The 14,090-nt window shown below is 29.9% G+C and overlaps 1 protein-coding gene across 5 annotated transcripts in view; it reads right to left on the bottom strand.

Annotated features, from left to right (window-relative positions):
* The window catches only part of LOC132951995 (calcitonin gene-related peptide type 1 receptor-like), a 76,961-nt gene that overhangs the window by 13,514 nt on the left and 49,357 nt on the right, over positions 1-14,090 (bottom strand). For all 5 annotated transcript variants that reach the window (XM_061024094.1, XM_061024095.1, XM_061024096.1 and 2 more), the window contains 4 exons: positions 7,002-7,108; positions 5,004-5,095; positions 1,477-1,603; positions 1,080-1,300 (listed from right to left, as the gene is read on the bottom strand). In XM_061024094.1, coding sequence (XP_060880077.1) covers positions 1,080-1,300; positions 1,477-1,603; positions 5,004-5,095; positions 7,002-7,108 — 547 coding nt within the window. The remainder of the gene's footprint in view (positions 1-1,079; positions 1,301-1,476; positions 1,604-5,003; positions 5,096-7,001; positions 7,109-14,090) is intronic.

Below are 14,090 nucleotides of genomic sequence, written 5' to 3'. Positions count from 1 at the left end.
TAAGACTGTAGTATGGTTTTTCATGTTTCATGATAATTAAAGGGGTATCATACTATAGTATTAAAAGCGAAAATTTAATATTTATTCAACAGCATTTTCTGATGGTATTAAATGCTTATGAAATTATAATTGAACAGAGTCACATAAGTACATAACTAGGTTTAAAATCGTAATCACTTTTATTTTTTAAACAGAAATCTTGTGTAAATCTCAAACGTAATCCTAATAAGAACTCGAAATAAAAAACCTTAGATCATGTATTGATCTATTATGTGCAATGTGCATAATGGTATTATCTACATGCATGGCATTTAATAAAACAAATTCTACATAGCTACAAAACTACATAACGCAAATTGCAAATTATCAAAAGATATTTTACTTAGTCCCATTAATCCATATACGTACATCGTAAATTCCTTCTCAAAGTCATCATGCTCGTTAAATGAAAACTTAAAATTGAAAACCTTTTTCATTCATTCATTATAATATTACAGTGTGCACCAAAACGAAAGGTCTAATATAAACTTAGAGCTGTTAGAAGTCGGTCAGGTAATACTTATGAACATGTTACCGGCAAAGACGAGAGTAAAGAAACAATCAGAGACAATATAGTCAACCAAAACTATGCATGTGGATCTTAAAAGTATATTCCACGAAAATGCTTATAATAAATCCTTTCCTACAGCCGCGAGCAGTCTCGATAGTTATTTTTATCCGAATGAAATACGCAGTGACAACTGCTGTAGTTGTTAAGACCCTGGACATTTACTGGTCGTTGTTATTTTTATTATTATGGCGTATAGGTATTACAGCGGGTCGACGGTTTTCGGGCAGTGATATCGGATGGAATAATAGTTTTAAATTTGTGAATCCCTCTATGAATCAAAAATAATAACTTTATACATTGCCTACACCATGATCGTGTTATCTAAAACGTACTAACTGTAAATTATCGCGAGGAGTGGCTGTCCTGAGGATTGAAAAATAATTATAAATTTGTGAATTTCTCTATGAATCAAAAATAACAACTTTATACAATGCCTACACCACGATCGTATTATCTAAAACGTACTAACTGTAAAGTCTCGCCGGGTGTGGCTGTCCGGAGAACCGCGTACGTGGACACCAACAGTGCCGGTATGCCCCAGCCAATCGTGTGCAGGAACGGCATCACTTTGGACTCGGTGAGGAACGTGACCACCAGCAATGTGTGCAAGTACAGCCCCTCGCAAAACATCCAAAAGTACGTGGCCACCAGAAAGTACTGGACCAGAACGTGTAGCAATTTACAGCCCAGCTAAAAATTTCGATTTTCAGTTGGTTTGCGCGTAACGACCGTAAATTATTTTCTCGGATTGATGATAAAAATATATTAAGTATATCATTAATTGAAAAAAATAAAAACAAATTTGTTGTTCATGTAAATAAAATGTTGAGATCTCGTTTTTCCGGTTCGTGTCTTATACTACTTACCCCGTTCGTCATCAGTACCGGCAAATTGTCGACCACCGCTTCGTACCACACCAACCACAGACAATTATTGACGGCCAGCGATATGAATAGATTCTTGTGTATCTGTATCCTAGTGCACGTGAGGCTCCTGGAAATAATATTAAACCCAGACCTGTAGTTAGTGTCTATATCATTATGTAGGTATATTATTATACAGGATAGGCAGTTTTAAAACAATACATTATTTACGATAAAAATCGGGCCCCGACATTTCTGAGAAAAATTTGATTTTATATTTCGAAACATTGTGGACAGTAAAACGAGATCAAGGGTTTTCCAAATCCATCCTAGCTGACCCGTTGTTAAAAAAAACTAATATAGTATTCTGTATTAGCCATTAGGAGTATGGTTGTCAATAGTATATCTACAATTATTGATGATACGAACAAAAACCCCAACAATTCGAAACTAATATGGATATCAACGAATTTATTATTAATCCGATTCAGAAGTATCTAAGTGCCAACCAAAAACTCTGGATAAGATATCAAGACTGGGTGTTTAGCATTAGTGTCGCTTCGCTCATCTTAAAACACGATAATGGTAAGTATTATGAAATAATTTTTAAACCAATAATAGATTATAATCAAAAAACAATTTTGAACGAAGCTTATGGAAGTTAAACAGTGTTGGAAGGTTACAGAAAATTTAAAAATAAAAATCAGAAAAAATCAGACCTATTCAAAGGACCATCAAGACTCGATTTTCCATCTTTAAAACTGCAACATCATTTTTTTTCGCTCTCTTTCTGTCTTAAAAGTATTCACGAAAATAAGATAAAAAAACTTGTAAAAACAATACATTCCTTGTTCCACTTAAAATCTGAAAACATTTTTTATATCACTTTATTTCTGCAATAAATCAAATTTTTGGAATTATTTTGTTTTACTTAATGATTTTCATTTTCACCCCTAAATTCGTATTTAACTGGTCATCTTAACCGAATTTCAATTCTCCTTTTTATAATGTATCGCATTATATAATTTTTTTTAAATGCATCTACCTAATTCATACATATAACATACCATTCGTATGCTGTATAAAAATCATACTACCATAATATATATCAACTAATTAAAACAATCGAAAATTTAGTTTACCTGAGTATACGAACATGAGTCAACAGAAAGTTCAATGGGCTGTAAACTCGTAACATAATATGATTACATGTAAAATGTTCTACAGAGAAAAGGGGGCATGACCAAGTATTAAAAGTGGGTACAATATAGATTAAAATTTAGTTTTACTAAAAGCTTATGGAAATTAACTTAATTATTTAAAATAGTTAATAAACAAACTAAAAAATATTGTACCTCGCAGCCTGCAGGCTAAAAATACAGTATTTTAAGGTTTGACTAAAGCTTTCAAATATAGTCATTCTCTAAATGATTTTAAAACCTACCAAATTAAAAATAACTTTCATAAGATGTATTTTTATTTTTGAATTTAATTCCTAATACATAGGTTACAGGACGTATCTGAAACGCTTGAATGTATACATTTTTAGAGCGTAATAGAATATTCTCAGCAACTATAATATTATTATGTCACGGGTACATATTTTACAGTTATGACTTATGACACTTAACGTAGATATCTTTTTTTTAATGCGATACTTTTTACATCTATGTTTATGGTAAATGTATAAATAATAAAGTTAATATTTTAATAAAAAAAATATTGATCGCTGTAACCCAGCATCGATGACATAAAATGAGAAACGAATGGCTTTTTTCGCACGTTGGGCAGTTATCTTTTTGTCATTATCATTTGCCTACACATTTATTTGGATTAAAAAAAAACCTTTTAAAAATATATGGCAGCTAATCGAAAAATATAAATTGACCGTTCGGCTGATTTTGAAGTAAATATGCGTGTTCCAACGCGAAACTAAAATAATTATTTATCGCGCAACTAGTGATAATTTATATTTACTGACGCATCCCATGGGCTGAGAACTGTGCGGGACCGCGACTATACTACATCACTATTGCGTTATAGATAGGTTTAGGTACCTAAATTCCTGCCCCGGTCAATAGTGTTATTTCCAGACCATTTCCCCCACACACGGACAACTACAACTGTACAGCACACCACCACCACACACACCGTATTAATAATTCCGAACGCCAAATCATACCAAACATACAATATATACGAGCAGCGAACGGCCCTGTTTAAAAGATGCATTCGCGAAGGGTAGTTTATTGTCTCCAGGGGCTTAATGCGGAGTTGATTTTAGTTGAAGAGTTGATCCACGAAAAATACGAACGTTTTGGTAGGATTACAGTGTTTTTCTTTTTGAAAAATATTCAGTGCCCGTAGTAAAAAGACATCGTTTCGCGTGAACTTGATTGCTTTGGGGATTTGATGAGAGTCGTTTGCTTGACGTTCGAATCGTCTAATAACAGTAATTATTTAAACTGTAGAATGAAACTACAGTTGTCATCAATTAATTGTCTAAGATTGAAATGGTTTTAATCGCTGGTTCCAACTTAGTCGTCTAGACTAAGAACTAAGTTTTCGAGCGTGACGTTTACTTATGCTATATCATATACACAGTACACATAATACAAAATAAGTAGGTACCTAAATACTAATATACTTATATATTTACTATTTCTTATTGTTGTCATTTTTTAAATTTCTAACTTTTTTTAATGACAGCATGCATTTTTAATTTCTTATTCCAAGGCAGACAATATTTTTTTGAGTACCTCCTTCGATACATAAAAATCGAATTTTGGAAGAGTAGCTTATAAGCTATAAGTATTTTAAGTTTAGATGAGCGGAGTGGTGTGGTATAGAAGTACCCCGCAAAATGTTGGTCAAATGATCCGCTAAACTAAACTTTAAATACTTATAGATAAGTTATAACTTATAACTAATAAACAACTTGTCCAAAATATTATTTTTATAGGTGGAAACACTCCGAATAATATTCTGCTTTGTAAAATAAAATTAAAAATGTATGTTGGCATTCAAAAAGTCAAAACTTTTACAAAATGGTAACGATAACAAATATTAAAATATATAATTATTTTTTGTAAAAACGTAGCTAGTCTTGTTGATTTAAAATTATATTTTCATATACCTTTTTGTTTTCTGAAATAATGTCTCACGTTAAAATGTAAAAGGATCACTCCGTATAGCCACATTATTATTATGGTGTATCAACGTGCGACTTGTTGATCTTTCCTATTATAACATATACGTCTTCGGCAGTGAATATTTGACGTGCAAACCAATAATGTACACCATGTACCATTTTATATCTGTATTAAATATCATAGAGATATTTCGTGGAAAATGGACGATGATACGTTTTTTCCACAAATACCGTTTTGTGGAAATATTAAAAAATTCCAAGCACGTAGCCGAGCCAGTATACCTGCACTTTATGTGTGTGAAGCAATAAATCGAGGGGAGTGGCGACGACAACGATCTATTACGAAATTGTATTATAAAATACGTGCAGCGTATAGTACCTGAAATAAAAGAATATGAATATGGAAACCGCCAGCGCAGCCAGCGATACGGTGTAGCCCCATTTGTAGATCATGTTCACTTGATTCCTCAACTAGAAAAAAAAAAGAAAAAACGCGAAATAAAAACCGTCCTTTGTTCTCGTCGACAAAGTCCACCGACGGTGTGCAGGCCATCGATATATTAACGTACACACACGCAAAATAAAATAATTTTCCTGCCTAGGTGAATGTATTATATTACAAGTACAAGCGTATTGTTGGGGGTGCTTAAAAATGTATACCTATTGCCTGTAGGATTAATATAGGTAATTGGGTATACACCAGTTGTCCTCGGTTACTGTATTTTGCATTTAGAAAATGTATCAGCTGACAGTTTCCCTCAACCAAATGTACCAATTTATTGCTCTCATCGTATATAAAAATACAAATATTGATGGATTACATTTTGTAAAATCTGTTAGTCATTATAACAACAAAAATAGTTGTATTAATGGTTATTAAGCTAGTTAGCTTATCCTGCACCGAGTTTTATGTGATAAATTAAATAATGCCAGTGGATTTACCCTGTCTTAAACTCCTTTAAATGAAAACTTCACATATTTTTAACACATTAGTTTGGATAATTCGCCAAATGTTCACTCACATTTTTCCTTTAATAATAAATGTATTCAAATTCTGATTTTTAAAATTTTTAAATATACTCGAAGACTATTATTTTTCAAACCCGTGAATTTTTTTATTACTACTTAAGTCTTAAGGCCTTAAGAGGTATCCTGTGCTGATATAAATTCCTGCTTTTCAAATCAGAACTTTTTCTGTAAACTACTTAGAGATATTTTTTTTTAATTTTACCTAATTCAAAAGTCATACGAGTAATTTCTCAGTTATTAAAATGTTTGCTTGTTTCTTAAGATAATAGTCCTTAAAAATAGTTTTACAAAAATATAAAATAGATCTAATATTGGATCTAGTATTTATTATACTTAATCATTTTTAAAAATGTATAATGTAAACATTATGTGAAGGAGGTGGACTCGTACATAATTATGAACTCTCTGATCATCTGAAGCAACTAGTGTGCTTATGCAAACCTTATTTACGATAAACATGGGAGGCAATTCGTATATTTTGGGAGGAAACTAGTGTGCACCGAATATTATAGAGCCCACATCCACTACGTCACCGCTAAATATTTATCTTTACCCTATTTTACGACAGGTGGTGGTATTATGGTATGCATTATAAAAATATTTAGAGGGCAATTGGTACATATTTTGCTCTAAATACGCCATTCCCACATAACTTTGCTGGAGGCATACATTATATACCTACAACATACATAATATTATACCTTTAATGTATATTATACTATATCATGGTAATTATTGGTAGGTACACACTACACTGAATTAGTGATGATACAATATAATGTGTTCACACGTTATTATCGTTATAGTTATACATATAAAATGGTTATTATTACCGTTGTATGTATTGTTCGGCGCGTCAGCGGCTTTTTTCGAACGATAAATATCCGCGGCGGTTTCAATTACGCACAGGTATACAGAACATACAGTTTGGACAATGGACGGCGTACCACATTTTCCATGAATGTGCATTATTACGACGTAATAATAATAATAATAATTTGTATATACAAGCACAATAAACAGAAATTATACATATATATAAAATTATGATCACAGGACTTGTGTGTACGCGGCAGTGTAGGGTACAAGTGCGGCCATTAGTCACGCGGCAGTCAGCGTCGTCGGCCTATAAATCGTGTCGGGGGGAGGGGGTGGAGGAGGAGAGTAGGTGATAGTTAGGGTTCGGTAAAAATGAGACGTATATAGATAATGCCACGTCGTCGGAGGCGCACGTTATCATAGTAGTAATAACTAATAATAGGGGTGGCGGCGGGTGAGCGATGAGCGTTCAATACCACCACCTACCACCGCTGAAATTGAAAACTGAGATATTTTTTACGGCACCGACCTTAAGATCGTCCAGATCGACGCACGTAGTGTAGTTTGACCACGTCTTGTTGCTGTCCGGATGCTTGAACCACGAGCCATCTGGCATGCACGTTTTCTGACCGAAACCTGCAAAAATCATTACCACAATTATGTATATAATTACTGTGATCGCATTTATTTTAAATTGAGGTTTTTGCACACACGCTTGGTAATAACGTTAAAAAAACTATGATATTATATTATACGTATTTTGTTAGGTTTACCGAAAACTTTTAACGTGAACGTGAACGTGAATCTAAAATTTAATGTATTATGCTAATACAATAGTCACATATATTATACCGGGCAGGTATTAGGGTAGGAAAAAAAGCTATTTTTATTTTTTCACCACACCTAAAAGCCAGACAAAGTCACTCAAACACGAGCAGTTTAAATCGAAAATATACATCGACCTTTATAAAAAAAAAAACATTCCGGTTAGATTACGCGGTAAAAGAAAATCTAGTTGATTTTTCGGGCAGAACAATGGTGTGTGATATCAGTTTTACTTCGCGTGTAGGTCCTTTTACCTTGAAAAAATACAGCTATAGAGTCTTATATTGAGGTTGAGCATTCGATATTTAAAAATGATATAGAACAAATAATAACTGACAATCATCTTTTGAATTCGGTTAAGTAAAAATCTTAACCATGCTCCATTGTTTACTCAAGTACAGACATGTACTTCAATATACTATGGATCCGGTTATTATTATTTTTATAAAGCTCTTCAAATTGCATGAAGATTTCAGCAAATATAGCAAAAATGTACAAAAGTTAAAATAAAATAATAACATATGTGCTGTAAATATCTATAAAAAGGTATGTCCTTTGTATTTTATTTCAAGCATAATTTGCTTTTTTCATATTACGTAATATTTGTTTAGGTTATCGTCATTTATCTTGTAAATTAACTACGATAATAATATATGCTTGTGTATAATACATTATTTTTGAAATAGACGAATGCGCCAACAAATTTAGAATAATAAAATATATGGAAAAAATGTTGTTCGTTAAAAATGACTAGATATGTAATAATATGTACCTATAGAACTATAGAACAGAAAGGTCCAAAATATTTTAAAATTTTAAATCTCTAGAAAATTCTAGAATAAATCCAAGTCTTCACTTATTCATTTTTGAACAAAAACAAAAACAAATTCGAAATCTGGTTTTGTGTAATAATTCTCGTTGTTTCGTCATTTTTTCCCTCGATTAGATAATTTTAAAATTACTAAGAACTTTTGAGTCATCTATTTCCGATTACCCATGCAGCAGAAATCTCACTCAAAATATTAATGGACGAACCATTTTTGTTGATCCAAACGGTGACAGTCAACGGACACCAAAAAAAAAAAAAAACACGTATCGTTGTAAAATTTAATTCATCGCTCCACTGAGAGTATAAAATATATTAAGATTTAAATTGGTCACAAATTTAGTGAGATATTTAATCAATAAAAAGTCTGCATTAACATTAATAATAGTTTTTATTTAATAACACAAAAGTGTATTTTTCCAACATAATAATTCACATATTGCTGCAGATACAAAAAATAATATACTTGTTACGTATATGTATATTCCGATTGGAGTGATATCCTTTGTTAAGAAAAATTCATACATTATATAGCATAATATATATTCATTTACCATTTTTACAATTTCATAGTCATTTAGAGATTAAAATATTACTTTAAATAAATAACTAAAAGTCACATTTTAATAATATTATATACATTATATAAACGGTATACGGTGTACGGTTTTTTCGATTTTCAAACAAATGTATGGAAAAACATCAGTGAAGTTCGTGGAGCATTAAAATAAGAGGTGATGTGGATAGATAAAATTCAAAACTTTTTTGAGATTTAGGGGTATTTGATTTCAAGGTAATTTTATAGGTATACCTAGGTACTTATTTTATTAGGGAACAACCACCATTGACATAAAATATTATGTAAACCTAGATATTTGTCTAGTATTTATATACTGTTCCATGTTTATCTAAATTTAATATTTACTTATTCAATACATGAATAAGTAGTAAGTAAAAGTGTAAAGGTGTCACGTCTTTTCAATAGATCAATCAAATTGTAATTTTATTCATGTAAAAACCACAAGTGATAAAACCACATGTAAATCAAATATATATGATAGACTACCTATAATAACACAGTTCCGTTCCCTGGATGCGACCCACTTGATTCCTTTTTCTTTTGAGATATGTACATAAAAAAGGTATTTCACAAAATAGAATAATACCTACACATTACGATTTAATCGTGTTAAATACAGTTCTTGCCGGGGGATACGACAGAAACTTAAGCCTTAAACCCTGCTGCACATAAACAAAATATTTTTAGTTGACCTTTTAACTTTATACAAAGAATAAAGATTTTTTTTTTATGTTTCAGAAAAGGCAACGAAGAATAAAATTATGTTATTATTCAAATTTTAATTTAATTTAATTTTCATTGAATTATGATCTCTCTGGCCTAACCTCACGACCACAAAAACACAACCTGCGTACGACAACGCCACAACGTACCTAACGGTTTTGATTGTACTATTATGAAAAATATTATAAAAAGAGACCTTTTAAAATATTAAATTCGCGTGACGTACATTATAATATTACAATATTTTATGTTATATTACATTTTCACGTGCACGACTCGAATATTAATCAAATATTGTGTTTCACAATATCATCGTTTTTATGCGTTTCCGTCGTCTTTCAAATATCACATGGCGTATTTGGTATTTGGTGCAGATATACGAGGAATATTATGACGGCGATATCATTTAATACAAGGGGGATATTAGAGTGTTGGAAATGTTGTCTCTATACAAGCCGGTTCAGCGGTTTAGCGCGGGTCTCGCAGGTCTTCCGCGTTTTAAACAAATTAACTTGACGCGTGCACGTTATTCTCTGCCGGTCTTAACAAATATATTTAACAACCGAGGCCGACCCTCGGTACGTACACACTAAAACGGCTAATACACTTTGAACGATTCCGGCACGTTTATACCAAAGTACGAGGCAAAGATGGACGTGACGGATGAGATTGATACAGAAGCGACAATGTAATTTAATAACATTCATGATGCATCTTACTTTGAGTGCGCGATCGCCTGCTATGAGGTGTTATATTTTTCAGTAGGTACCACACATTTTTTTTTTCATCCATACAAACAAAATCGATTAGGTTTAACGCGTTTAAGCGGCAGTTTTCTTCAGTTCCTCGCCATTAATAACACGTATAAAATATCATCTCCAACGCGATTTCTATATACTGCTCGTTTATTATTGTTGCACAAATCTCCAAATCTGGGGCAATGGTTTGGCGATCCGCCACTGCCTGGAATTGAACTTTGTCTGTACCTCGGGGACTGGAATCTATTAGCCGAATCCTGCAGGTCTAATGCACATACACTCGCCGATAGCTTACGATTTCAAACACACTATAGGAAATTTAAAAACGTTCACTTCTACAATATTCTTTTAACTAAATACCAAATATTTTTCAACGGTGTATTCCCAAATGTCTTGATGATATTTTGTGCGACAACGCTATTGTTTATGTTGATGCAAATAGTTAATTTAAATTATGTTCCGTATTAACTGTTGCTTATTACGAAAGAAAAATATATAATACGCATTTATCTAAAAATATTGATTACAGTTTAATAAAAATATTTTATTTTTTCATAACATTGAAAAATATTAATAAAACTTATTTAAAAGCTGAGGAAACGTTGTTTTTTGTAACATAAATATAAAAAAAAATTAATTTTCATAAATATTAAATATTAAATTTATATCAACGAAATAAATAACTATTATTGTGATTTGTGGAAGTGTGTAATTTTGTTAATTAAAACGACATTATTATGTATAAACAGCAGGTTACAAAATAAATTAGAATATTTTGGGGAATTTCGTGAAGGTTATAAAGTTAAATTTGTAAGTTTAATTTTTGTACAGTAGGTTATGTTTATTATATAATCATGTTTACAGAAGGGTGTTTTGACTCTATAACACCCTAAATAACAAAAAAAAATCAATGAACCGAAATTCATAAAAATTAAATAAATATTTGATCTTATAATTTGGATTATTATTATTTTTTAAAGTAACTAAATAAATAATTTTTCAATCATACAACGGTTTATTGGTTTAGTGATTGAAAATCTCTATAAATAATAATATGCTACACAAGTACCTATCACAGTAGTACAGTATCGCGTGACACTATAATACTTAATTCGATAATTATTTAAGTATTAAAAACGGGCACTTAACGAAATCAATAAAAACTAGTAAAAATATTTTATGAACTGATATTTTAAGTGATGTCATAAAATGGTTAAATAAAAAAAACCCCCGCTGATTCAGTTTCAGTTTGACTGTTTAGGAAAATTGATTCTATAGCTAACTACTAATTTTTTTCTGATATTATCGAAAACTGCAATTTTTTTTTATTATTGACTAACATTGTTTACTGTTTAGTAACTCCTATATTATGCACTTATTATATGCACCATATTCAGATAGTCCATATATTTTAAAACAAAACTGATAACAAAAGTATTTTAATGTAATAACTAATAAGTATTGTATTGAGTTATTTATAATAAATAATAATTAGGTAATAACTTAAAATTATATCAATGTCATATTTAGAAATGTAAGAGAACTCAGATCGTATTTTCTATCTGTCAAATTTTATTGAAAAATATATGCGAATGATGCAATTTTTCAAAAGTATTCATAATCCAGAGGTTTTATTTAAGACTTTTTAGAGCAATGGATATCTCTTGGGAAATTTTGAATCCCTCGACTTTTATTCCTACCGAAGCCAATAAATATTTATATCCGCTTCGGATATCTACTCAAATAACCTCATTGCTATTTTCGGGGAAGTAAATTAATAACAAATTAACCTTGAAGATACACAAACATAAACAACAAAATATATTAAACAGCATGTAAATAATTTATACCCTGTAATTTAAAATTGATAATTATATAACATTCTTCAAACAGCCAATACAATCTAAGTCGATCAAATAAATATATTTTGAAACATTGTATATAAATACGAGTATGCGATTATTTCGTATAAAAAAGTATACCTATAGGTATCAATAAAAAATAATTTTAAATATTCTTATTCGTACCAACTGTATACGATTTAATCATTATTCTTTACCTATATTAATAAAAAAAGTATCAACCCAATGTATACGGTTGTAATTCTAACCTCACTAAAAGTGGCTACCTATATCCAATTAATATACTATTTCAATAGATTGTTGCGAAACAACACCACCTGCGGCGTTTATATAGACTCGAGTAACACGATATATACTGTAAGTACACTAAAATGCTACCTACCTATATAAACAACTGTTGTAGTCTACGTTAATTACTCGGAACAATTTTCTTATTAATCTGCAATAATGAAATCAAGTCGAGTTCAGACCACAATACTGCGAGGATTAAATCTCGTGTTGGAGAAATGCGTTTGTACTCTCAGCACACCTGCACATTATATATCTAGGTACCTTTTAATACATACTATTCGTTGAACTATACGTAGTTAATTTTTTTCATAGATATTATCATATTCTAAATTTGTTTGAAAACAATTACGATAATATTATATTCTACAATCACCATAATATAATAATTTATTATTATTATTACAAGAGTGAAACTACGACTACTCATAAAATCACATTACTCGTAATATTTTTTAATTTCACATATGTATAAATAATTAAATACAATATAATATAGGGAAATGCGTACATACTATTCTAGTATCTGTATCTCGGTATAATAGGTATTATGTTTTTGTTATTGTTTAATACATAGAAGTTTTAACCATTATAAAACATTATTTTGTTATTTGATTAGTTGATAAAAAATATTCAATTCAAAAAAATGCACGTACTACTTATATGATAATAATATAAAACTATTGGAATATATTGTTATATTACCTGTCTTAATATAACTGTCAAAAACATTTTAAAACAATAAAAACGAAATGTACCTATTTAGTTTTATAGAAATGTTATAACTACGTAAAATGGCCAAAAATTATTGATATTAGAATATAATATTCTAATGTTGATCAATTTATTTTTCGTTTTATGAAATTTGTAATTTTTGATATCTGAATAATTCATGATTTGGAAAAGTACATTTTAAAATACAATTTTTGCAATAAACAAACTCTTATTAAAATGTTATTATTTAATGTACCTTCCAAGTAAAATCATTGATTTTTTATAATATGAAAAAATAACAATCAAATATCTATTGGTATTTCTAAATTTAAAAATAAAAGATAAAGTTCATTATAATATTTTTTTACTAAAATTATTAAATAATATGTACAAAAGAAATATTTTTTTTAACACGTTGTGTTATATAATTGTACAAATTAATAAGAAATATTTATGAAATGAATGAAAGTAAATAAGTTAGGATTTGTTGTTATGCAAAATAAATCCTTTCTGTAATTATTGTCGAGGTAAAAATATATTTTTCATTACTAAACTTAAAAGATGATAATATCAGCGTAACCTAGCCATCGTCTTACATCAATCATTTTTCGTGCTTTAAAATTTAAGACAGTTATAAGTTATGATCAATTAAAAACTTAAAAATAATTATTTTAACATTTATACAAAAAATGTAATATTTAAAAAAACATCAGCAAGGCTATAAATATAGGTGGTTTACTCCTCCATAATAATAATTATTACAATATTTCGTTATGTCGTTATCAGAATTATACATTTTATACTCAAAAGATTTAGCTTGTATAATTTGAATCATTTAGCTGCAAAATAAAATAATACGTAGATACATACTATTGTTTAAATTTAAATTGTAATAGATAGGATAATGGGAATTATATTATGTAAAATACTGTTACATAAATATAGCAAATAACACCGTCATCACAAAATGCAAAATATGATATATTTTGTATTTTTGTAAGAAGCAATTTCAAGTCTTCTGGTTCAATCTTTCAGTATTATT

The sequence above is a fragment of the Metopolophium dirhodum genome, chromosome 9, assembly GCF_019925205.1.
Source record: "Metopolophium dirhodum isolate CAU chromosome 9, ASM1992520v1, whole genome shotgun sequence".
Lineage (NCBI taxonomy): Eukaryota > Metazoa > Arthropoda > Insecta > Hemiptera > Aphididae > Metopolophium > Metopolophium dirhodum.
This window is presented reverse-complemented; position numbering and strand designations above follow the sequence as displayed.